The sequence below is a fragment of the Malus sylvestris genome, chromosome 3, assembly GCF_916048215.2.
Source record: "Malus sylvestris chromosome 3, drMalSylv7.2, whole genome shotgun sequence".
Lineage (NCBI taxonomy): Eukaryota > Viridiplantae > Streptophyta > Magnoliopsida > Rosales > Rosaceae > Malus > Malus sylvestris.
The window spans coordinates 5,460,195-5,486,501 of NC_062262.1; the positions used below are offsets into that span (position 1 = coordinate 5,460,195).

The following is a 26,307-nucleotide window of genomic DNA, read 5'->3' on the forward strand; positions in this document are numbered from 1 at the left end:
TGAAGTTCAGTTGGTTATGAGTATTCATTCCTTAAACAAAATCGCTTGCCTAACAAATAAAAAAAACATTGGTTTGGATACCCAAACAAGTTTACAAATACACCGAAATTAAACCTTTACAAGTTACATTTGATTTGATATAATAGAGAATTTAACCCTAAACCTATAAACTGAAGAAAAATAAATAAATAAAAAGAAAGGAGGACGAAGAGTATGACATCCATTGATAGCAAAGACAAAAAAAAACCAATAAAATCTTCGTAGATAGAACGATAAATACAACATTGCTTAAGTCATTGAGAATGCTCATGCATACAAGTCAAAATAACTTTTTTTTTTTTTTTTTTGTTTAGAAAACCTCGGCGGTACGAGGGAAATTTTATTGATAACGATAAAAAAATTACACCTAGTCAGGGGGGACATAAACCTAACCCCTCATAGTACAAGAAAAAATAAGAAAAAACATGTAAAAGAAAATGGGACATAAACCTAAACCCTCATGGTACAAGAAAAAAAGGAGAAAAAACAACATGCAAAAGAAGAAATTACCCATCAGCATCAGTAATCCTCGTCAAACATATCCCCACAGGACAATTTAAACTTGATGATCATCATGTGCTATGAGAAGATTATGCCTAGCGAGTCACCGCTTGATCGACATTGCTCCTTTAACAAATCATGTCCGGAGATCAACTGAAGATTTAAAAGAAAAGTAAGATAACAAATATAATGGCAGCGACAATTAATAATCTCATAAATAAATATCTACATAACAGTTCAATTACCTGGCCAAGGGTCCGTACTATGAAATATAATCCACTGTCCGCCAATTTCTATTTTCAGGATGCATTAGATTTGGAGTCCTCACTTCGGATAGAAAATGGATGTTTGAGATATGAGAAATCTTGGGCCATTCCTCTCCACTGCCTTGTTCGCAACGCTTTTCAAGGATTCTCGAGCATCTGTTGACGATAAGATTTTGTAGTGGTACTTTGCAAAGGAAGTCTGGCAGTGTCTTTAAATCAGGGCAGAAATAAATTTCTAAGTAAGAAAGGCATGGCATGATTGTAATTTCAGATTCTTCTTTCTTCCACCCTTCCACGCCTTCCCACTCTTCCCAGTTATCCATTCTGCGAAGGCGGAGTTCTTTCAGTTTTGGGAATAATGATGGCGATGATTTGAATGATGTTTGATCTTCTATTCCCAAAAATTCACCACCAACCTTTCTCACTCTCTGCATCCTAGCTATGGTCAGTATTTCAAGGGACGGAAGTTTCCCAAGAGGAGGCAAAAATTCACACTCTTCCCACCCTACAATGGTAACGATTCTCAAGTGGTTTAACGATGCCATCCAAATTGGCCAGGCGGTCCCAGTATGCCCAACAATGTCCAGAGCTTCCAAATCTTTGTGCGGTCGTAAGACATTCAATATTTCTACACTGCTTTTTGTCTGCCTGTAGTGCATATCTCTACAATCTATTCCGAGATGAAAAAGTTTCTTTTGATCCCACAATTGAGCTTTCTCAACCTCATTCACATCTTTTACATCCCCAGAAACCTGTACGACGAGACTACCCTGAAGGTTCAAGGTTCTCAGATCTTCAAATTGTAATGCTTCTTCCTTGTCACCGCAACACGCAACAAACTTATCCAGTGTCTGCAAACTTGTTAACCTCCCAATCCCTTTTGGTGAGTACTTGAGAGAAATACATCCTTCAATATAAAGATGTTTTAAGCTAATCAATTTTCTCATGTTATCAGGTAGTTCCGCAAGTGAGCGGCACCCAAAAAGGCGCAAGGTACACAAATTGTATAATTCACAAATAGCATCTGGTAATTTCTTCAAATTACCATTATCAGACAAATCAATATGCTTCAAATGTATCAATTGTCCAATCTCCTCTGGAAGTTCTTCGAAGTCATTACCATACACCCACTCACCACTCAAATTTAATGTCCTAAGACATTTCAATTTCAAAAGAAACTCTGAGCTTATTGTAGTTATTTCACAATTAAAAGTTGTGAGTGTGCGTAGATTTTTGCAATTGAAAGATGAGATAGCTGGTGAAAGTGGACCCTTGGGTACTAAAGCTAAGGTCAAATGGCGAACCCTATCACCCAATGCTGCTATTTCATTGGTAGCACCCTCACCCTCAATAATCAAGCATTCATTCTTGGTGAGAAATTGTAGAAAGTCATGCACAATATCATGCATTTTGCAACTTACAACTTTACCACTGCCACGATCTTTCTCAAAATCTTGGAAAAAAGAACGTGCTACCAAGTTATCAAAATATGTTTGACCAATCATTCCCTTATCTTTATTCCCTTTCGAATTAAGGTAATCTTGTGCCATCCAGAGATTAATCAAACAATCTCTGTCAAACTCATAATCTTTAGGAAAAACAACACAATATAATAGGCAACATTTAACTGTTGGGGTCAAATCATAATAACTTAGTAACAGTGGTTGGAAAACTTTTTGCTCGACATCTTCTAGATCCCATATTTTACTTCTCAAAACATCTTGCCATTCTCTCCGTGTTCTCTTGTTGCGCATCAGACTACCTAAAGTCTTTGCAGCAAGAGGCAAACCCTTACACTTCTTTACAATTTCACGACTAATATCTTCAAACTTATTGGACTCGTTGACTTCCTTACCATAAAAGGCCATGTGATTGAAGATTAACAAACAAAATTGTTCACCCAATTCTCCCATACTGATCATGTGACTTGTTGCTCTCATCATATCAGCAACCTCATGTTTTCTTGTTGTCACCAGTATTCTACTGCCTTTAGCACCGCTTTGAATCAATGCTGCCTCTAATTGCTCCCACTTTTCACGCTCTTCGGTCCATACATCATCAAGAACAAGGAGAAACCTTTTGCCCTCAATGAATTCAGACACGCGTTGCAAGACATGGTCCAACTCATTTGAACTTGAGGGGTCATTACCAATAATAGCTTTGGCAATCTTAATCTCCTCAAAAGGATCTGACACACAAACCCATATTCTTTTTTCAAAATGGGTTTTAACTTTGGGATCATTATATACTAGTTGTGCCAAAGTTGTTTTGCCCATTCCCCCCATCCCTACAATAGGGATGATAAGGGTTCCCCTCCCTTGTTCACTACTATCAGTCGACAACTTTGATATCAAAACATCTTTTTCGTTTTCTCGTCCAAAGATGTTAGATACATCGACGAAAGACGAAGTTATCCGTCGTTCAAGTCGTTGAGTGCCTTTCTCTATGTGAAACCCATACATTTTTCTTTGCTTATAAATCAAAGTTAAACTCTCATTCAGCTCTTTTATCCTAGCAGCAATGTCATGACGAATAAAGACCTGACTGACTTGGCCAAAACAAAAGCAACCAGAGGAAACAGAAAATCTGACCTTCTTTTCAGGAACAAGAGCAGCTGCACCTTCTCTTTCTTGCTTCTCAACCTGTTGCCTCAGAATCTCATAGTTCCACTCGTCCAGCACATCCACCATCTGGTAAGATATTTCCTTGAGCTTATCCAACCAGTTTCTCACGCTTTCCTCCTCCACTTGCCTTCGCTCTGCGTCCTGAAGCACAGCTTGAATAGCTTCGAGATTGCTAGTGAATTCTTGAACGTATTTCTTAACGTCCAAAACATTTTCCACCTTATCTTCTATGTAATGAAAAGTTGCTGAAGCCAACCGCTCTAGCAGCACGGAAACGATCGCATCAGCCATGTTTAGTGTTTGGAATCAACTGACAGTGGATTAGTGAAACAAGGAGGGAAGTATGTATGAAGAAGAAAGGCAGTATGGTTGTACAAATGCCTTTCCTCTACCAAGTTTATATTTTTCAAGGTAAACTCCAAGTCAAGACTCAATTATATTTGAATTCAACGAAAATTATTAGATGGGGACCCCATGTCTTGATACAAGAATCCAGCTCAAATTATAATACATTAAACTCAATTAGTGGAGAGATTGTTCAATGTATCTAGAAGACTGATTATATAAGTGGTGAGAAATTTTATTTTTTATATTATTAATTTTTTAACACAAAAATCTCACAACTTGTATAGAGGCATGTGGTGTACCACCCCGTGTTCCGGCCACATTGAAAAATCTCTCTAATTAATGAATTATAATATATTAACCTCAATTAGTATCATTAATTGAGTTTAATGTATTATAATTTACTTTTTGAAACCGATTTTGTCTGCTTTAGCCCCTAAAGAAATGTTAAATTTAAGGATATTTTGAAAATTTCACTTTTTATAAATTTAAGGGATTTTTATAGCTCAAAGCAGTAGAGTAAATTAATTGAAGTATTAATAAATGTGAAACATGTAGTTTTGAGAGTCTCCTTAGCAAATGGCTAATATAAAAACGATAACATTAAAAATAAAATAAAACAAATTACATAGTTTGCGATCATGTTAACATTTTCAAGCAACAACTAAGATTGCTGATAAACCAAGACCTATGCCTGCAAGTGGGTGATAAACATAAGCAAAGACATCGTAGTTAATGGTCATTATATTGCATTTGATCATTTGGTAATTTTATCAGTCATTGTTAGTGGTCTTTGATCTTTGTTTTGCAATTATAGCCTCTTTTTTTTGCAGACATTGTAGTTAAGCCAATTGGCTCAAAAAGTGTTCTGCATTCAAAATTTCTTCTAAACTCTAGTAAATTAGAGTTGTTTAGAATATTACAATGTGAAAAGAAGAAACTAGTCTATTACGTGTGTACACTCGCAACCGCAATCGCATTGTGTGGATCAAACCTTGCTCTGACATCTTCCGCAACTTGCCGCCGTCGTTGTCATCTTTTTGGTTTATCAAACCCTGTCATTTTTGTTATTTAAAGAACTTTAACGAAAAGTTCGGTGCTGTTTACTTTAACAAAAAATAATATTTTTACACTAAAAAGTTAATTTTGTTACTATTTATTTTACCTTTTATTTTGTCTTTATCGTTAAAACTCAAAATTTTTAAACCTTTTTCATTAGTTTTTCTTTTTATTTATCAAAGCCCTGTTGTCATCTTTCGGTTGCCCTTTCTTGTAAGGTGAAAGCTCTGTAATGAATTTCCAACATTTGTACCAAGTATTTTGGCTTTTTCTTTTTTTTGCTTTGACTCTTTTTACACGCCAAAGAAAGTAATAAAGAATTTAACTTTTTTTGTGTTTACATTCTCTAATATTTCTTTACCTTCTAAATTTATAAAAATATAAAAAAAATTATCAAACTATTTTTTATTCTACGACATTAGAGAGGGAAAAAAAAAAATTCAAACACGAAATTTGTGATGTGGCTACAGTATCAGTAATTTACACGTTTCAAACAAATCGTCACATTATAGATGCATATTGAAATATTATATACTAATTTATATATTTTTAATGGTTTGATAAATATATTATTATAACTTTATATTACATGATGTTTCTATCAAATGAAAAATTTGGAAACAATGACATTGTACCAAACTTGGAAGAAAATGCCACCTAAAACAACCGAAACCAATCAAGTCATAGTCACTTTTGGTTGCATACACCATATTAATTTTCAGAAAGAAAACTCATGTTAGATACTTACAACTTGCACTAATTGTATCTCAAAACTGGGACCCATTACTTCAATTATTCATCGAACAAATCACTTTCTAGCTCTTCTACCAAAAAAATCCAGGAGGATAATAGTAGGATCTTGGAGATTCTTCAATAATATTCATTTATTGTACATTGTGTGATCATAAATTATTTTAAAATTTTTATTTAAAATTAAATATAAACAGTACTTAACAAAAACTGATCGCACGATATACAATAAACGAATATGATTAAAATATTCCTAATATCCTCTGGAGGATCCTCTCTACAAAAAAAAAAAAAAAATCACTTTCCAGCTCTAAAACGATCTCACATTTCAAGTGGCCATCACAATCAACTCTAACTTGCCACGGTTGCCAGCTGTAAAAAAAAATCACAAAAAACAGAAAGGTAAAATAGAAATATTCCCATGCAAAAAGTTGTTGTACCTTTTCACGGCGGCGGTTATGTAAATTTTATCGTTGCTAATTTAACAAAATTCACTTTGGAACCATTTTGAGATATCAGATTTCTGTAACTCAAATGTTCAAGTTTAAGTGGATATAAAGATGCAGTGGTCCACGTTTTATAGAAGTAACTTGAAATAAATTTACCAAGTTGAACTAAATAAGGAAGCATATTTATTCGGGTTTTTATCACAAATGGTCTCTGAAATTGACTCACCTCATCAAGATGGTACTTGAAATTGAAAATCAATAAATGTAGTCCCTGAAATTGGGTGTCGCAAATCAATGTAGTCATTCCGTCATAATTCCGTTAAAAATTCTGTTATATGCTGATGTGACAAATGACGTGGCACACTTTATATTAAAAAACTAAAAAAAATATTATTAAAAACTAAAAAAAAAATCATTTAATATATATATTTCTTCTTCTTCTTCGGGTTGCAAGGGGTGGGGGAAAAGGGTTTTTTTTTTTTTCTCTTCTTCTTCGTCGGGTTGTAGGGGGTGGGGGAGAAGAGTTTTTTTTTTTCTTCTTCTTCGGTTCCAGGGGGTGGGGGAGAAGGTTTTTTTTTTTTTTTTTCTCTTTCTCTTCTTCGGGTTGCAGGGGCTGGGGGAGAAACGGACGGGGTGGAGTTTGACACACATGGGTTTTTTTTTAATAATTAATTATTATTTTAACATTTAAAAAATATTAAATGATTTTTTTTTAGTTTTTAATAATATTTTTTTTAGTTTTTTTAATATAAAGTGTGTCACGTCACTTGCCATCACATAATAGAATTTTTAACGGAGTTATGACGGAATAATTACATTGATTTGTGATACCCAATTTCAGGAACTACATTGATTGATTTTCAATTTCAGGGACCATCTTGATAGGGTGGGTCAATTTTAAGGATCATTTGTGATAAAAAAAACCTTATTTATTCACTACCCTTATCAATAGGATATGTTCACCACCTATTATGGTTTGCTATGTGTCCCTCTAACCAATCAAAATTAACTTTTTAAACAATTACTTTATTCCTTTTAGTTTTAATTTTTAAAACATATTTAAAATTTAAAACTAAACATAAAATAATTAAGAAACTTTAATATTGTGGCCCTACCCCTATCCATCTCACCCTCTTCTTCCCCACTCATCTGTCTCCACACCACCCCCCCCCCCCGCGTCCTCCTTCCTCCTTCCTCCTTCTACTAGGCTCCCGTTCGGCAAAGATTCGACGATGCTGATGATTGTTCAGTGCCGGCAAGGTGAAGACGTGAGATTGGCCTGGGGTGACAGTTCCTGCAGCGGCCAGGCCAACCCAGACAAAATTCAACCACTTCTGTAATTAAAATTTCTCAGATTAATCTTTGTTGAATTTTGGATGTGTATTTCATATCAAAACAATTACAAGATGAAACATTATATAGGAAAAGAAAGAGAACATAAGCCTAACTTGCCTAACTTACCTAACTTGCCTAATTTCCTAACTTGCCTAACTTGCCTAATTTACACAAAGAAGGTTGACTAGCCTAACTTCACTAGTCATCCAACATGTTTATTTCATGCATGCATTTTAACAAAAGATATGACTTGCATGCATTCCAACACTCCCCCTCAAGCTGGATCGAGGGGATTCCTTGAGCCAAGCTTGGACAGAATGCGCATGAACTGAACCGTAGGAAGAGGTTTAGTAAAAATAACGCTTTGCTTCTTGCTGCGCCATGTTACCAAATTCCCACTTGAAATGGCTTCGTGCCGCAAACAAACAGTAATGGCTTCGTGCCGCAAACAAACAAACTTGAAATGGCTTCGTGCCGCAAACAAAGAATAATGGCTGGCTTCGTGCCGCAAACAAAGAATAATGGCTTCGTGCCACAAACTTGAACAACGTTAGGTAGAGCTAAAGCATCCATCGAGCTCTCAGCTTCATAATGTTCTCTAGCCATCTTGGCTTAGAGTAAATGCTCTCCAGCCATCTTGGCTTAGAGTAAATGTTCTCCAGCCATCTTGGCTTAGAGTAAAAGAAACTTAGCGGAAACGATCAACAGAGCATCCATCGAGCACTCAGCTTCATAATGTTCTCCAGCCATCTTGGCTTAGAGTAAAAGAAACTTAGCGGAAACGATCAACAGAGCCACTTCGTCTAACCATGCTGAAATTCTCGCCTTACATGAAGCAAATCGGGAATGCTTTTGGTTGAGAGCAGTAGTGGGCCATATTCGAAGCTCCTGTGATCTTCATCCCGCCGTTAATGCCCCGACGACGATTTTTGAAGACAACGCAGCTTGCATCGAACAGCTCAAGAAGGGTTACATCAAAGGAGACAACACCAAGCATATTGCGCCGAAGTTCTTCTTTACACATCAACAACAAGAGCATCAGAAGATTGAAGTCACGCAAATCCGATCACAAGACAATCTGGCCGACCTCTTCACCAAATCACTACCGAAGGCGACGTTTCAGAAGCTTGTTCATGGAATTGGTATGCGTAAACTTTCTGAGTTGTAACTTTGCTATTTCTCTGTGGAATTATGTCAAACTCAGGGGGAGTATCTTCTAGATACTTGCTTGATCTTAATGTACTCTTTTTCCCTACGATTAGTAGCATTTTTCCCACTGGGTTTTTGCTACCTAACTAGGTTTTAACGAGGCACCCACCTTGGGCTGGTCATATCCCTGATGACGTCCTATAGACGTTTCTTTTGACTTTGCATTTCTCACGCATTTTTCCTTAGACTATGGATTTTGTCCCTACTTGGGTTTTTGCCATAGCCTTAGGGTTTTTTAGTAAGACTTACTACTTATGCAAGTTCCTACCTTATTGAGAATAAGCGTTGTTCCTTGGAATCAATGCCAACGAGTCGACTTCCTCAACTTCTGCATGATGCTGAATCTACCTTGAGTATTTACCCACTCAAGGGGGAGTGTTGTAAACATTCCTAGTTTAAGTATGATTGTGTAAATCCTAGATAAGATTTGATTCTAGTTATCCTTTCCTATTACAACTTGTATTACTTGGAGGAGAAGAAATATCTTCTCTCCCTTTACTACTATAAATAAAGGCACAATGTAGGAGGGATAACAACACACACATTCCCCTACAATTCTACAAACACACATCTCTCTCATCTCTCTCTCTGCCGCCGGCCCTAGTCCCTCTGTCAGATAAAATAGACCGCAACAAAAAAAGTAAAAACACCTAATTAATAGGTAACTAACCACTAGATCCAACCCATTAACCCATTTCTTAACAGCAAGACTTCAATAACCTGAAATAAACCCTAGCCACTGAACCCGTAAAGGGTCCTGCCCTACCTCTTGAGTGCTTAGACCACATCCATGGAGGTCACGGTCTTGCGGCTAGCATGCTCGGTGTATGTCACAACGCCTATGATCACGTTCTCCAAGAAGATCTTGAGCACGCCACGTGTCTCCTCGTAGATCAAGCCGCTGATACGCTTTACACCGCCTCTGCGAGCCAAACGGCGGATGGTCGACTTGGTGATGCCCTGGATGTTGTCGCAGAGAACCTTACAGTGACGTTTTGCTCTTCCCTTTCCTAGACCTTTGCCTCCTTTGCCAGGCCCAGACATTTTGTTTCAAGCTTGGATTTCTACGAAAACAGAGAAAATTAAGCTCGATAGGGATAAACGAAATACTAATTTCCCAATTTCCATTAGAAATACACTTCAGAATCGAGAAATAACAAAAAATTTTGGAAAATTCGAGTGGGTGAAGAGATGAAAAAAGTTCTGTAAGTTCCAAATTTCAATATAAATATGCAAATCTCATCATATATGGAGTTTTTGTTTCTGATCGCACATTTTCTCGGAACCAAACAGAAATTACAGATTCAAACAATCATATTCATATTGAAATAGAACAAGTACGGTGAACTGAACAACCAAATTTCGAGATTCAAATTTGAATTTGATTAAACAATTCACAATGAACACTAAAAATCCATCAAAAACCCTAAATTTTATTCCAATCAAATCTTTCGAAATTCCAAAATTTTCAAAAATCAAAGGAAAAAAAGAAGAGAGAAAACGAAATGGTTGAGGAATTGAGACGAACGCGAACCTGGATGGGAAACTGTTCATTACAACTATCCACAAAACATTCTATTGATGCATAATCTATCCACAACACATTCTATTGATGTGTCTTGTTTGTATAACAGTGACAATTCAATACAACTCCTAGCTCGAAGCCTTTGAACCTACTAAGCAAGTATGCGATGCAAGCTTGATACTCCAACCACAATCATTTGGACTTTCCAATCAAGCTGCTAGACTAGGACCATAAAGCCGAGTCTGTGATTCTTGAACTACCCAACTTACTCACAATGGCACTCTTAGTCTCTCCCGGAAATCTTCCCTCCTTCAGCTTAGAGAAAACCTGCAATATACAAGAGAACAGAAGCTAACAGTAAATCGTGTGCATCAATCAAAGACGAGCGTTATTGAAAAGGCCAAAAGCTGTTTTCACAAAAGGAATTAAACGAACAGGAAATGATAATCTAGCTCCCAGCAAGAAGAAAAAGGGGTTTGCGCACCAATTCATCGAGGTAAACTTCGAAAGCACCAGTGCCTTGGAGGAAGGACTGCAATGCATTGCCTAGAAGCCAAGTGGATGCAATGGTACCAAATCTATTTGCACGAAGAGAATAATACCAAGCAGGAGGTGTCGTAATCCCCAACATAGGAAATATCTGCTCGCCCGCCATTATAATCCCAAAAACTCCAACTTGAGCAACGGAACCAGCTTGCTGACCACACGCTTTGGAAGGGGCAGGGGACAGTTCGAAAGTTCAACATGAATTCCAGGAAACGCAGCCTCCAACATCTTCGTCATTGTTACCGCATTCCCCCTACCAAATGCAAATACTTTCGATAAGTAAATATAGCCCAACCCCGAGGATCCAATCTAACATGTTCAGAGCAAAACAAGTAGAAAACCACATATTTCTCGGAGCATTAATTCGGAGCTAACAGATAAATTAAGAGCATTTTACAGCTTAAAGGATAAACCCCAGGATCCGAATAATAATTCAGTTTTCTATTGAATAGCTGTTCAATTGATCTTCTATTATCCCACATCATAATTCGACATAAAATTAAAAACCCAATTCAAGAAATCACACAAGAAACAAGAGAATTACTTGTAAGAGCAAGAAGTGCAGAAGCTAATTGACCGTGCTGCCGTCGCCGATTGCCCCGAAAGCGGTTGGTTTCTGAAATCCGATCAAACCAAAGAATTACAGACGGAAATTAGAATACGATAAAAATATGGAATCAATTGCAACAAAGATTGGGAATTTAAGAGGAATTCAGATTGAAATATCTTTGGCAACTGGAGCAGGTTGGTGTTGGAGGTGGTGGTGGTGGTGGTGGTGGTGGGGAGGCTTGTTGGGTGGAGGAGGGGGCGGAGTGAAGAGGTTTAGGAGGTCGGTGCAGAAGGGGAAAAGCGGTAGCCCCACTAGAACAAGCTGTGCTCGATCCATTGATCCATTGATGCAGGTAGCGGATAATATTCTTTGGACCTCATGGAAAAATTGGGCTCAGTTCCTTGTGTGTAACCTAAACATATTTGGATTTTTTTTAAAGAAAACCTCGGCGTTATGAGGATATTTTGTTGATAACGAAAAAAAACATGCAAAAAAAGAAAAGACATAAACCTTACCACTTCTAGAAACGAAAACAAAAAAGATACAAGAAAGTGAAACAAACCCTCTAGCTTAAATCAAAACAAGCCTTGATAGTTGAAGAAATTACCCATCAGCATCAGTAATCCTCGGATTGCTCCTGATCAAAATAACGTCCAGAAATCATCTGAAGATTTAAAAGAAAAATAAGTAAACAATATAATGGCAGTGACAATTGATAATCTCATACATAAATATCTACATAATAGTTCAATTACCAGAAACAAAATCCAGGGTCCGCCAATTTCTATTTTCAGATGCAATAGATTTGGAGTCCTTATTTCGGATAGAAAATGGATGTTTGGGATATGAGAAATCTTGGGCCACTCCTCTCCACTGCCTTCTTCGCAACGCTTTTCAAGTATGCTCGAACATTCGTTGAAGATAAGATTCTGTAGTGGTACTTTGCAAAGGAAGTCGGGCAGTGTCTTTAAATCAAAGGAAAATTAATGAAAAGGGCTTGAAAATTTTGAGTTTTAATGATAAGGACAAAATAAAGGGTAAAGTGAATAGTACCATGATTGATTTTTTAGTGTAAAAATGTGGTTTTTCGTTAAAGTGAACAGTACCGGGTGCTTTTCATTAAAGTTCCCTTAAATCAAAGCAGAAATAAATTTCTAAGTAAGAAAGGCATGGCATGATTGTAATTTCAGATTCTTCTTTCTTCCACCCTTCCACGCCTTCCCACTCTTCCCATTTACGCATTCTGCGAAGGCGGAGTTGTTTCAATTTTGGGAATAATGATGGCGATGATTTGAATGATGTTTGATCTTCTATTCCCAAAAATTCACCACCAACCTTTCTCACTCTGCGCATCTCAGCTATGGTCAGTGTTTCAAGGGCCGGAAGTTTCCCAAGAGGAGGCAAAAATTCACTCTTCCCACCATACAATGGTAACGATTCTCAACTGGTTTAACGACGCCATCCAAATTGGCCAGGCGGTCCCAGCATGCGCAAGAATGTCCAAAGCTTCCAAATCTTTGTGCGGTCGTAAGACATTCAATATTTCTACACTGCTTTTTGTCTGCCTGTAGTGCATATCTCTACAATTTATTCCGAGATGAAAAAGTTTCTTTTGATCCCACAATTGAGCTTTCTCAACCTCGCTCACATCTTTTACATCCCCAGAAACCTTTACTACGAGACTACCCTGAAGTTTCAACGTTCTCAGATCTTCAAATTGTAATGCTTCTTCCTTGTCACCGCAACACACAACAAACGTATCCAGTGTCTGCAAACTTGTTAACCTCCCAATCCCTTTTGGTAAGTACTCGAGAAAACAACATCCTTCAATATAAAGATGTTTTAAGCTAATCAATTTTCCCATGTTATCAGGTAGTTTTCCAAGTGAGCCGCAACAAAAAAGGCGCAAGGTACGCAAATTGTATAATTCACAAATAGCATCCGGTAATTTCTTCAAACTATTATTCAGAGACAAATCAATATGCTTCAAATGTATCAATTGTCCAATCTCCTCTGGAAGTTCTTCGAAGCCATTACCATACACCAAGTCACCACTCAAATTTAATGTCCTAAGACATTTCAATTGCAAAATAAACTCTAAGCTTATTGTAGTTATATTCCATTTAAAAGTTGTGAGTGTGCGCATATTTTTGTAATTGGAAGATGAGATAGCTAGTGAAAGTGGACCTTTGGGTACTGAAGCTAAGGTCAAATGGCGAACCTTATCAACCAATACTGCTATTTCATTGGTAGCACTCTCACCCTCACCCTCAATAATCAAGCATTCATTCTTGGTGAGAAATTGTAGAAAGTCATGCACAATATCATGCATTTTGCAACTTACAACTTTACCACTACCACGATCTTTCTCAAAATCTTGGAAAAAAGAACGTGCTACTAAGTTATCAAAATATGCTTGGCCATCCAGAGAATTAAGATAATCTTGTGCCATCCAAAGATTAATCAAACAATCTCTGTCAAACTCATAATCTTTAGGAAAAATAGCATAATATAATAGGCAACATTTAACTTCTGGGGCCAAATCATAATAACTTAGTAACAGTGGTTGGAAAACTTCTTGCTCGACATCTTTTAGACCCCACATTTTACTGCTCAAAACATCTTGCCATTCTCTTCGTGTTGTCTTGTTGCGCATTAGACTACCTAAAGTTTGGGCAGCAAGAGGCAAACCTTTACACTTCTTTACAATTTCTTGACTAATATCTTCAAACTTATTGGACTCGTTGACTTCCTTACCATAAAAGGCCATGTGATTGAAGATTGATAAACAAAATTGTTCACTCAATTCTCCCATATTGATCATGTGACTTTTTGCTCTCATCATATCAGCAACCTCATGCTGTCTTGTTGTCACCACTATTCTACTGCCTTTAGCACCGCTTTGAATCAATGCTGCCTCTAATTGTTCCCACTTTTTACGGTCTCGAGTCCACACATCATCAAGGACAAGAAGAAACTTTTTGCCCTCAATGGATGCAGACACAGATCGCAAGACATCGTCCAACTCATTTGAACTTGGGGGATTATTACCAATAATAGCTTTGGCAATCTTAATCTCCTCAAAAGGATCTGACACACAAACCCATATTCTCTTTTCAAAATGGTTTTTAACTTTGGGATCATTATATACTAGTTGTGCCAAAGTTGTTTTGCCCATTCCTCCCAACACTACAATAGGGATGATAAGGGTTCCCGTCCCTTGTTCACTACTATCAGAAAACAACTTTGTTATCAAAACATCTTTTTCGTTTTCTCGTCCAAAGATGTAAGATACATCAACGAAAGACGAAGTTATCCGTCGTTCAAGTCGTTAAGTGCCTTTCTCTATGTGAAACCCATACCTTTTTCTTTGATTATAAATCAAAGTTAAACTCTCATTCAGCTCTTTTATCCTAGCAGCAATGTCATGACGAATAAAGACCTGACTGACTTGGCCAAAACAAAAGCAACCAGAGGAAACAGAATATTTGACCTTCTTTTCAGGAACAAGAGCAGCTGCGCCTTCTCTTTCTTGCTTCTCAACCTGTTGCCTCAGAATGTCATAGTTCCACTCGTCCAGCACATCCCCCATCTGGTAAGATATTTCCTTGAGGCTATCCAACCAGTTTCTCACGCTTTCGTCCTCCACTTGCCTTCGCTCTGCGTCCTGAAGCACAGCTTGAATAGCTTTGAGATTGATAGTGAATTCTTGAACGTATTTCTTAACGTTCAAAACATTTTCCACCTTATCTTCTATGTAATGAAAAGTTGCTGAAGCCAACCGCTCTAGCAGCACGGAAACGATCGCATCAGCCATGTTTAGTGTTTGGAATCAACTGACAGTGGATTAGCGACACAAGTAGGAAAGTACGTATGAAGAAGAAAGGCTAGATGGTTGTGCAAGTGCCTTTCCTTTACCAAGTATAGTTTTCAAGGCAAACTCCAAGTCAAGACTCAATTATATTTGAGTTCAACGAAAATTATTAGATGGGGACACCCTGTCCTGATACACGAATCCAGCTCAAATTATAATACATTAAAATCAATTAGTGGAGAAATTTTTTAGGATGCCCAGAACACAGAGTGGCACATCACGTGTTCTTAGATAAGTGGTGAGAAATTTTAGTTTTTATGTTATTAATTTTTTAATGATTAGGAAAACTAATGAAAAGGGCTTGAAAACTTTGAGTTTTAATGATAAGGACAAAATAAAGGGTAAAGTAAATAGTACCATGATCGACTTTTTAGTGTAAAAATATAATTTTTCGTTAAAATAAACCGGATACTTTTCGTTAAAGTTCTCTTTTATTTTATCAAACCCTGTCATCTTTTTATTTATCAACCCTTGTTGTCATCTTTCGGTTGCCCTTTCCTGTAAAGTGAAAACTTTGTACCGAGTGTTTTGTCTTTTTCTTTTTTAGCTTTGGCTCTTTCCTGTAACGAATCACTTTCCAGCTCTAAAGCGATCGAACCTTTCAAGTGGCCGACACAATCAACTCTAACTTGCCATTGTTGCCAGCTGACACCATGTTCATAAAAAAATAAAAAAATAAAAAAGACAAATCACAAAAAACAGAAAGGTGAAATAGAAATATGGGCAAGGATTATCTGCTCTTTTTTTGTTCATGTGCCATCGTGTGGTCACGGTTAAACCACGTTAACATTTTATATGTGACCACACAAACAAGAAGGCATGGGAGGGCACAGAAACAAAGAGGGCAATCCTTGTCCTAGAAATATTCCCATGCAAAAAAGTTGTTGTCCCTTTTCACAAGGGCGTAGATGCAAATCCTATCAGTGACTTTTTTTTTGGTCAAACTTATCAGTGACTAATTTAACAAAACACCTAATTGATACGTAATTAACCACTATACCCAACCCATTAACCCATTTCTTAACAGCAAGACTTCAAGAACACGAAAAAAAACCCTACCAACTGAACCTGTAGAGGGTCCTGCCCTGCCTCTTGAGCGCATAGGCCCCATTCGTGGAGGTCACGGTCTTGCGGCTAGCATGCTCAGTGTATGTCACAATGTCTATGATAACGTTCTCCAAGAAGATCTTGAGCACGCCACGTGTCTCCTCGTAGATCAAGCTGCTGATACGCTTCACACCGCCTCTGCGAGCCAAACAGTGAATGGGCGGCTTGGTGATGCCCTGGATGTTGTCGCAGAGAACCTTACAGTGACGTTTTGCCCCTCCCTTTTCCGAGACCCTTGGCTCCTTTGCCACGCCCAGTCATTTTGTTTCAAGCTTGGATTTCTGCGAAAAAGAGAAAATTAAGCTCGATAGGGATAAACGAAATACTAATTTCACAATTTCCATTAGAAATACACTTGAGAATTGAGAACTGATGAAAAATTTAGGAAAATTCGAGTGGGTGAAGAGATGAGAAAGTTTTGTAAATTCCAAATTTCAACATAAATATGCAAATCCCATTATATATGGAGTTTTCGTTTCTGATTGCACATTTTCTCGGAACCAAACAGAAATTCCAGATTCAAACAATCAAATTCATATTGAAATAGAACAAGTACGGTGAATTGAACATAATCTAACCGAACAACCAAATTTCGAGATTCAAATTTGAATTTGATTAAACAATTCGCAATGAACACTAAGAAATCCATTAAAAAAACCCTAAATTTTATTCCAATCAAATCTATCGAAATTCCAAAATTTTCAAAAATCAAATGGAAAAAATATAACTCAAAGAAAACGAAATGGTTGAGAAATTGAGACGAACGCGAACCTGGATGGGAAACTGTTCATTACAACTATCCACAAAACATTCTATTGATGTGTCTTGTGTTGTATAACAGTGACAATTCATCACAACTCCTAGCTCGAAGCCTTTGAACCTACTAACTAAGTATGCGATGCGAGCTTGAAACTCCAACTTGAGCAACCGGAACCAGCTTGCTGGCCTCAAGGAAACTTTGGGCTTCTGGCCCATAACTAGCACATTGATGGTCATTTTTCTCATTTTAGACGAATATGAACAATGGAGGGAGAGATAATGATTTAAAGGTAGGAAAATGATACACACACACCGTTTGTAGCTTCATACATCCCTGTTTAATTCAGTCCGTTCATTTTGTTTGATTTATTCAATATGACGATAAAAAAATGAGGTGCATGAAGCTAAAAAGAGTAAAAATTACCTTCTTAAAGGTAAACGCTCTTACCTACTTGAGTTACATGTGTCTTGCTAGACAATCGCTTTCTTTGGAGAATTATATAACAATTTTATGAAGGAATTTTGATATGTAAGAAGGTTGAAATTCAGTTGGTTAAGGTATTCATTCCTTAAACAAAATTGCTTGCCTAACAAATGAAAAAAAAAAACATTGGTTTGGATACCCAAACAAGTTTACAAATAAACCAAAATTAAACCTTTACAAGTTACATTTGATTTGATATAATAGAGAATTTAACACTAAAATTATAAACTGAAAAAAAAATTTTAAAAAAAAGAAAAAGAAAGAAAGGAGAACGAAGAGTATGACATCCATTGATAGCAAAGAGAGAAAAACCGATAAACTCTTCGTAGATAGAACGATAAATACAACATTACTTAAGCCGTTAAGAACGCTCGTGCATACAAAGTCAAAATTACTTTTATTATTATTTTTTTTTTTAGAAAACCTCGGCAGTACGAGAAATTTTTTATTGATAACGAAAAAAGAAATCACACCTAGTCAAAGGGAGACATAAACATAAACCCTCATAGTACAAGAAAAAAAGATAAAAAAACAACATGCAAAAGAAGGGAGGACATAAACCTAACCCTTCGTAGTACAATAAAAAAAAGGAGAAAAAACAACATGCAAAAGAAGGGGGCATAAACCTTACCCATCTAGAAACGAAAACAAAAAGAATACAAGAAAGTGAGACAAACCCAGAGCTTAAAGCAAATCATGGTTTGATAGTTGAAAATTACCCATTAGCATCAGTAATCCTCGGATTGCAGTAAGAAGATGTTGGGACTAAGTGCGGCATTGCTCCTGATCATACATATCCCCACAGGAGTACAGGACAATTTAAACTTGATGATCATCATGTGCCATAAGAAGATTATGCCTAGCGAGTCACCGCTTGATCGACATGGCTCCTTTAACAAATCATGTCCAGAGATCATATGAAGATTTAAAAGAAAAATAAGAAAACAAATATAATGGCAGTGACTATTAATAATCTCATACATAAATATCTACATAATAGTTCAATTACCAGAAGAAGTGGACGAGATTGGTATTTCAGGGTTCGTACTCTGAAATAAGCTCCAGGGTCCGCCAATTTCTAGTTTCAGGATGCATTAGGTTTGGAGCCCTCCGTTCGGATAGAAAATGGATGTTTGGGATCTGAGAAATCTTGGGCCACTCCTCTCCACTGCCTTCTTCGCGAAGCTTTTCAAGGATGCTCGAGCATCTGTTGACGATAAGATTCTGTAGTGATACTTTGCAAAGGAAGTCTGGCAGTGTCTTTAAGTTACGGCAGAAATAAATTTCTAAGTAAGAAAGGCATGGCATGATTGTAATTTCAGATTCTTCTTTCTTCCACCCTTCCACGCCTTCCCACTCTTCCCAGTTCCCCATTTTGCGTAGGCGGAGTTCTTTCAATTTTGGGAATAATGATGGCGATGATTTGAATGATGTTTGATCTCCTATTCCCAAAAATTCACCACCAACCTTTCTCACTCCTGGCATCCCATCTATGGTCAGTATTTCAAGGGACGGAAGTTTCCCAAGAGGAGGCAAAAGTTCACACTTTTCCCACCCAACAATGGTAACGATTCTCAAGTGGTTTAACGATGCCATCCAAATTGGCCAGGTGGTCCCAGTATGCCCAAGAATGTCCAAAGCTTCCAAATCTTTGTGCGGTCGTAAGACATTCAATATTTCTACATTGCTTTTTGTCTGCTTGTAGTGCACATCTCTACAATCTATTCCGAGATGAAAAAGTTGGTTTTGATCCCACAACTGAGCTTTCTCAACCTCCCTCACATCTTTTACATCCCCAGAAACCTGTACGACAAGACTACCCTGAAGTTTCAAGGTTCTCAGATCTTCAAATTGTAATGCTTCTTCCTTGTCATCGCAACACACAATATACGTATCCAGTGTCTGCAAACTTGATAACCTCCCAATCCCTTTTGGTAAGTACTCGAGAGAAAGACATCCTTCAATATAAAGATGTTTTAAGCTAATCAATTTTCCCATGTTATCAGGTAGTTCTTCGAGTGCGACGCAATAGAAAAGGCGCAAGGTACACAAATTGTACAATTCACAAATAGCATCCGGTAATTTCTCCAAACTACTATTATAAGACAAATCAATATGCTTCAAATGTATCAATTGTCCAATCTCCTCTGGGAGTTCTTTGACGTAAGTATAACCTATCCATTCACCACTCAAAATTAATGTCCTAAGACATTTCAATTGCAAAATAAAATCTGAGCTTATTGCAGTTATTTTTGATTTAAAAGTTGTGACTGTGCGTAGATTTTTGCAATTGGAAGATGAGATAGCTGGTGAAAGTGGACCCTCGGGTACTGAAGCTAAGGTCAAATGGCGAACCTTATCACCCAATACTGGTATTTCATTGGTGGCACCCTCACCCTCAATAATCAAGCATTCATCCTTGGTGAGAAAATGTAGAAAGTCATGCACAATATCATGCATTTTGCAACTTACGACTTTACCACTACCACGATCTTTCTCAAAATCTTGAAAAAAAGAGCGTGCTACTAAGTTATCAAAATATGTTTGACCAATCATTCCCTTATCTTTATTCCCTTTCGAATTAAGGTAATCTTGTGCCATCCAGAGATTAATCAAACAATCTCTGTCAAACTCATAATCTTTAGGAAAAACAGCACAATATAATAGGCAACATTTAATTGTTGGGGTCAAATCATAATAACTTAGTAACAGTGGTTGGAAAACTTTTTGCTCGACATCTTCTAGATCCCATATTTTACTGCTCAAAACATCTTTCCATTCTTTCCGTGTTCTCTTGTTGTGCATCAGACAACCTAAAGTCTTTGCAGCAAGAGGCAAACCCTTACACTTCTTTACAATTTCATGACTAATATCTTCAAACTTCTTGGACTCATCTACTTCCCTATCATAAAAGGCCATGTGATTGAAGATTGACAAACAAGACTGTTCACTCAATTCTCCCATACTGATCATGTGACTTGTTGCTCTCATCATATCAGCAACCTCATGTTTTCTTGTTGTCACCAATATTCTATTGCCTTTAGCACCACTTTGGATCAATGCTACCTCTAATTGCTCCCACTTTTCACGGTCTTGGGTCCACACATCATCAAGGACAAGGAGAAACCTTTTGCCCTCAATGAATTTAGACACACGCTGCAAGACATCGTCCAACTCATTTGAACTTGGGGGGTCATTACCAATAATAGCTGTGGCAATCTTAATCTCCTCGAAAGGATCTGACACACAAACCCATATTCTCTTTTCAAAATGGGTTTTAACTTTGGGATCATTATATACTAGTTGGGCCAAAGTTGTTTTGCCCATTCCTCCCATCCCTACAATAGGGATGATAAAGGTCCCCCTCCCTTGTTCACTACTATCAGTCAACAACTTTGTTATCAAAACATCTTTTTCGTTTTCTCGTCCAAAGATGTTAGATACATCAACGAAAGACGAAGTTATCCGTTGTTCAAGTCGTTGAGTGCCTTTCTCTATGTGAAACCCATACATTTTTCTTTGCTTATAAATCAAAGTTAAACTCTCATTCAGCTCTTTTATCCTAGCAGCAATGTCATCATGAAGAAAGACCTGACTGACTTGGCCAAAACAAAAGCAACCAGAGGAAACAGAAAATCTGACCTTCTTTTCAGGAACAAGAGCAGCTGCACCTTCTCTTTCTTGCTTCTCAACCTGTTGCCTCAGAATCTCATAGTTCCACTCATCCAGCACATCCCCCATCTGGTATGATATTTCCTTGAGGTTATCCAACCAGTTTCTCACGCTTTCGTCCTCCACTTGCCTTCGCTCAGCGTCCTGAAGCACAGCTTGAACAGCTTTGAGATTGCTAGTGAATTCTTGAACGTATTTCTTAACGTCCAAAACGTTTTTCACCTTATCTTCTATGTAATGAAAAGTTGCTGAAGCCAACCGCTCTAGCAGCACGGAAACGATCGCATCAGCCATGTTTAGTGTTTGGAATCAACTGACAGTGGATTAGTGAAACAAATAGGAAAGTTTATATGAAGAAGAAAGGCAGGATGGTTGTGCAAGTGTCCTTCCTCTACCAAGATCATAGTTTTCAAGGCAAAAGCCAAGTCAATTATATTACGTATCCTAACTTTGAATTCAACAAAAATTAGACGGGGACACGCTGTCTTGATACATGGATCCAGCTAACTGAGTTGAAAATTCTCCAAATTATAATATATTAAACCCAAATAGTCAAATTATAATGCATAAAAAAAATTCAAGTGACTATTTATTTCAAGTTTTAAGTTGAGTTTGTTTAACCATCAGAGTTGGACAACTAGAACAAATAATTAAGTAATGAGGTGTTGGTGGGTGACAATTACAAATAATTAGCCATCAGAGTTGGATTACGAGAACAAATTATAATGCAGTAGTATAGTTAATTAAGTAATGAGGGGTTCGTGGGTGACAATTACAAATAATTGAGCTTAACTGCTTAACCCAAGGATTAAATTTAAATTTAATGGAAAATAACAGCTTACTGTAATACGCCAAAGAGTGTTTCTTGAGCTTAATTACCATTTGACAATTAACAGTTTATTGACTTTTTAATTAAAGATAACTTTAGTTTGGAAAATACCTGCAAGAAGAATTCTCAGATTTCTCCGGAAGCTGGAAGTGATGATGGTGGTGAAAACCCTAGCAGAACAATCTGTGATCGATCCATTGCCGCACTCTACAGATATGAGAGAGAGAGAGAGAGAGAGAGACAGGGGAAGATGGAGGAAGATGGTTATTTGGACCTTTTGAGATATTGGTCTCAGCTCATTGTGTGTAGCCCAAATAATTTTGGGCTTGTAGAACAAATTAAAGATAACTTTAATTTTTTTTATTGTTTAATATTTTTTTTTAGTTTTATTTATGGTAGATATTATTATTTTCATTCAAATATATTTAAAAAAATAATAAACGTAACCACCCATAGTCCTAATATGTAGGTTTTCTTATGATTTTTTTTTAATTTTTGTTTTTTTGAAATTCTAATGGGAGAAGAGTAATTTGGATATTATGAAAGTTTCGCCTTTTTGCCTTCTCTCTTTATCTAATCTAAATTACATATTAATAAAACTTTTATTGTCAACCAAAACACAATAAAAATTACCATGCTAACCTTCTAATTAAAACTGAACATAAATAAAAATTATGAGCAATTCAATAATTACATGAAAACGAATTTTACTGTTTTTTACCTGAATCTCAAGGTAATAATAACAGTCTTATTTAAAAATTAAAATTAACTTAAAAGATTCGCATCTGCAATTGAAGTGATTGGCGCTGGGGATTTGGTGGGTATAGTTGGGGGCGATGAGAAGTGGGGATGTACGAGTGGGCAAGGAAGGGGAAGGTGGGGGAGGTGGCTTTGGTACAGTGTGAAAAATGTTGGAAGATGGAGAACAGAGAGCAGCATGGATCAGTCTCTTTTTCTTTTCTCTTTTTATTTTATTTTTATTTTTCAATTGCTATTCTTAGGCATGATAAATTTCAGTAAATTAAAAAACAAACTTAATTGCACACGCGTGCGAATTGATTGCTAGTGTACCTATTAACAAAACATTTTTTGTCAACCAAAAGATGAAAAAACAATTTGATTTTATATCACAAAATAAAATCATCGGTAGTAATGTAACTTCATACAAACCAAATCTTCTTGTTTTTTTTTTTTTTTCCCTCACCCACATAACATCATACCATATCTCTAAATTTAAAAAATAAAAATGCAACACATTATTCACGACTGACACTTCATATGAAAAACTTTAGGGGGGTGGTGAAGAAAAATATTTTGTGTTTTCTTGCGATTTCATCTACTCTTTGGCCTTGTTTGTTGTCTAAAATTAGCTTGGATAGGATAACTCACGGGACGAGGCAAACTAACAATCTTGTTTATTGTTTATTTGCTAGAAACTAAACAAATCACCAAATACAAGTATCCTTCTCAAGGTTTTAGGCAGATAATGCAATACAGAAAACAATTCATATCTGCCTTCCCAATTGAGCTAACCCCAAAAAAAGAAAAGTCAATTGGACTTGCCCTTGAGGCTTTTGAACAGCTTGGGGTCTGTCTGGTAGTATACAATGTCTCCGGTGTCACTAACATAGTGATCAATGCTCATGCTTGACAACAGATTATCAATCAAGTGAACCGGAAACGGCCCGGATTTCTTCGGCTCCCGGTAGTACTTCCCCAAAACCGGTTTAGCTGCCTCGGTCTGCAATATAATCATGTGAATGCAACCATTAGAATCAACAAGCAGGGCTAATATCTGTAAATTGTGAATAGAAGGTTAATTTGTTTTAAGTGGGGAAGAGCATGGAAAGTAACGTACTGCTTCCCTTAGGTGGTAGTGTGGGATTTGAGGGAAGAGATGATGGATAACATGAGTGCCGATGTCATGGTGGATGTTGTTGAACATTCCATAATCGCGATCAACGGTTGTGAGGCCTCCTCGTAGGTAACTCCATTCCTGCAGAATTAAAACCATGAGAGGAAATAGAGCTTCTTGATTAAGAGTCTTAATTGATTTAACCCTTCTGATACGATCTTCACTTGCAGCATGTATGATCAACGTAGTAGGGTTAATGTATCAGTTTTACCTTGCCGCGGTACCAAGGAAGTTTTTCGTCATAACCATGGTGATGCAAATATGTGACCATGTCCAACCACATTACGAAAATCTGCAAGCCGAAGTTGATGAGAATAAGGAAAAAAAAAAACTGTCTGCAGGTAAGTGCAACTTATCAGGAAGAAAAATTGGACTAACCCAGTAAGGGACACCATAAAGCTTGAGGATTTGGACAGGGCCTACGACAAATGACAGATAAACAAGCAGGGAAACCATCATAGTCAAGCAAGTAGTTGATGTTATCACATCTCTCCTTTCATTTGGGGCAAACAAGTCACTGTACGGATTGAAATGAGAACCTTGCTTTCCTGGACTTCTAGTCCACTGATAGCGAAAGGCAACCCAACCGAAAAAAGAGGCAAAATTTAGCTTCATGAACCATCAGAAACACACAATTTTGGACCTAAACATTACACGACACTCAGTTTTCTTCGCCTGCACTCCTCTTGTTTCTCGCCCTTGATTCTTCTTTGATTTCTTCAATCAATAGGCTCGAACAAAAGGGAGAAGTGCGGGGAGAAAAGGGGAGCGCGAAAATCACTCTTCAAAAAACGTATGAGCAATAAAAGATGGTTTTTTCTCACCAGATAGAAAGGATATGCAAAAATGGGGTAAGGCACACTGAATCTGAATTTCAGGGTACTTTCATCGAGACTCGAATAAATCTTCTCAGTCAACTATATCCAAAAAGATAACAACAAACATACAGGTTAATCAATTACTAATTGAAAATTAAGTAAAGCAGCATCAGCAGATTTAGATTCCAGAACTAATTATTTCTGTTGTGCAAAGTAAGAGCATTATGATTAATAATAGATGAAACAGTTTGAATTAAGAGAAGCACTTACAGGAACCCATGACTCATCGTTCTCAACATGTCCATGGTTCTGATGGTGAGTTCTGTGGCTAATTCTCCTGGAGAAATCACATGAAAATGTAAAAATTTAAATCAGATTAAAAAATCAACAACATTTTCAAAAGGAAAGGCTAAAAGGTCAAAAATAGAAAGAAATAACACGGTAGTGATTTTCACACTCTCGTTTTCTTGTGCACTCCTCTTGTTTCCATCACTTATTCTCTTTCGATTTATTCAATCCACAGGCTAGAACAAACGGGAGAAATGCAGGGGAGATAAAACTGGAGCACGAAAATCACTTCACGAAAAAAAATCATTTGAAGCAGGTTATGAAGCAAAGAGATATACGAGGAACCCACCATCCATTATAAGGTACAAGAATTGCAGAATGCAATATATGCCCCACAACACTGTTCAGAATTCTACTGTCTGAAAAGCTTCCATGGCCACTGTTCAATCCAAAAACCAACCACATTAGAAGCAAGCAGATGCAGAAAAATGTACAGAAAATGGAGGATAAAGTGAGTGAGTGAGTGAGGGAAAATTACCAATCATGTCCGAGAACAAAGACAGCCCAGAACATGGTTCCCTGAGCAGCCCAGTACAAAGGCCAAAGATACCAACTTTCCAAGTAAATGGCAGCAGCTGCCATTGCAGAAATCGCAAACAAATCCCTGAAAACATAGCTCAGAGACCTCCATGGATCCTTGATCCAGCAGTGTTGGGGAATGGCAGCTCGGATCTCAGCTATCTTGAATGGAGGAGGGGCACTTGGGTCGAAATCTGCTTCGTCATGGTGGTGGTTGTGGATCCCATTGACGCCATTGATGGGGTTGCTCTGCTGCTTCTGAGTCTGAGTTTCCACCATAGTAGCAAAAGTTGAATCCTTTGGTGGAGGAGGAGGAAACCACTGGTTCAAAATCTCTGTATCCACTGTAGAGCGGACAAGAGGGCTGCTACAGGAAGTGAGGTTAAGGTCAGAAAGTTTATATTTATAAGCCTAAGCACAGTGCAATGATGGGTGCACGAGGGTACACCGTACCATACACACTAGAGAAACTTACTACAGTATTTCATTGTGACAGTATTTCAGATTAATAAAATCCTCTTGTGTCGATATCTTAGGTCAATAGATAGCCCAAACGACTATTTTCTGAGTCCATTCTTTACATTTTGTACTTCATGCATGATAGTACATATATAATTGATTTGAAAAATTGGCACAATCATCATCCCATTGCATAGAAGAGAACCTTACTTACAACAAAGATGACCAAGTGAAAATATTCCAAGTTCATCACGATAGTACGAAATTGATTTAAGATACCGTTATAATGAGATGAAAGTTCTTCTTCATACGGACACAAAAATCT

General features: G+C 37.2%; 3 protein-coding genes and 2 pseudogenes across 16 annotated transcripts; all 5 read right to left on the bottom strand.

Annotated features, from left to right (window-relative positions):
• Window positions 1-364: 364 nt before the first annotated feature.
• Window positions 365-21,519, bottom strand: LOC126617346 (putative disease resistance protein RGA4). 13 transcript variants are annotated; one of them, XM_050285391.1, is made up of 4 exons: window positions 20,781-21,511; window positions 14,053-14,407; window positions 804-2,758; window positions 365-693 (listed from the first exon to the last, which is right to left on the bottom strand). In XM_050285391.1, the coding sequence occupies exons 1-4, from the start codon at window positions 21,386-21,388 to the stop codon at window positions 690-692; spliced, it is 2,922 nt and encodes a 973-aa protein (XP_050141348.1). In that variant the 5' UTR covers window positions 21,389-21,511; the 3' UTR covers window positions 365-689. The 13 variants fall into 13 exon arrangements, 11 of the variants coding, with proteins under 11 accessions (XP_050141348.1, XP_050141350.1, XP_050141346.1 ...); XM_050285393.1 differs by having other exon boundaries at window positions 804-2,589; window positions 13,884-14,407; window positions 20,781-21,509; XM_050285389.1 differs by having other exon boundaries at window positions 804-2,568; window positions 13,863-14,407; window positions 20,781-21,508.
• On the bottom strand, window positions 7,231-17,087 carry LOC126617353 (uncharacterized). Of its 2 annotated transcripts, XM_050285402.1 has the most exons (3): window positions 16,951-17,087; window positions 9,344-9,641; window positions 7,231-7,367 (listed from the first exon to the last, which is right to left on the bottom strand). In XM_050285402.1, exon 2 carries the CDS (start codon window positions 9,619-9,621, stop codon window positions 9,355-9,357), a length of 267 nt encoding a protein of 88 aa, XP_050141359.1. In that variant the 5' UTR covers window positions 9,622-9,641; window positions 16,951-17,087; the 3' UTR covers window positions 7,231-7,367; window positions 9,344-9,354. The 2 variants fall into 2 exon arrangements, with proteins under 2 accessions (XP_050141359.1, XP_050141358.1); XM_050285401.1 differs by lacking the exon at window positions 7,231-7,367 and having other exon boundaries at window positions 7,395-9,641.
• On the bottom strand, window positions 9,991-11,858 carry LOC126617354 (selT-like protein; annotated as a pseudogene).
• On the bottom strand, window positions 16,128-17,090 carry LOC126617352 (uncharacterized; annotated as a pseudogene).
• A 1,799-nt stretch (window positions 21,520-23,318) lies between the features above and the next one.
• On the bottom strand, window positions 23,319-25,955 carry LOC126617350 (acyl-lipid omega-3 desaturase (cytochrome b5), endoplasmic reticulum-like). Its single transcript, XM_050285398.1, has 8 exons — window positions 25,483-25,955; window positions 25,294-25,383; window positions 24,927-24,993; window positions 24,663-24,755; window positions 24,217-24,402; window positions 24,050-24,130; window positions 23,782-23,919; window positions 23,319-23,664 (listed from the first exon to the last, which is right to left on the bottom strand). The coding sequence occupies exons 1-8, from the start codon at window positions 25,800-25,802 to the stop codon at window positions 23,473-23,475; spliced, it is 1,167 nt and encodes a 388-aa protein (XP_050141355.1). The 5' UTR covers window positions 25,803-25,955; the 3' UTR covers window positions 23,319-23,472.
• Window positions 25,956-26,307: the final 352 nt, after the last annotated feature.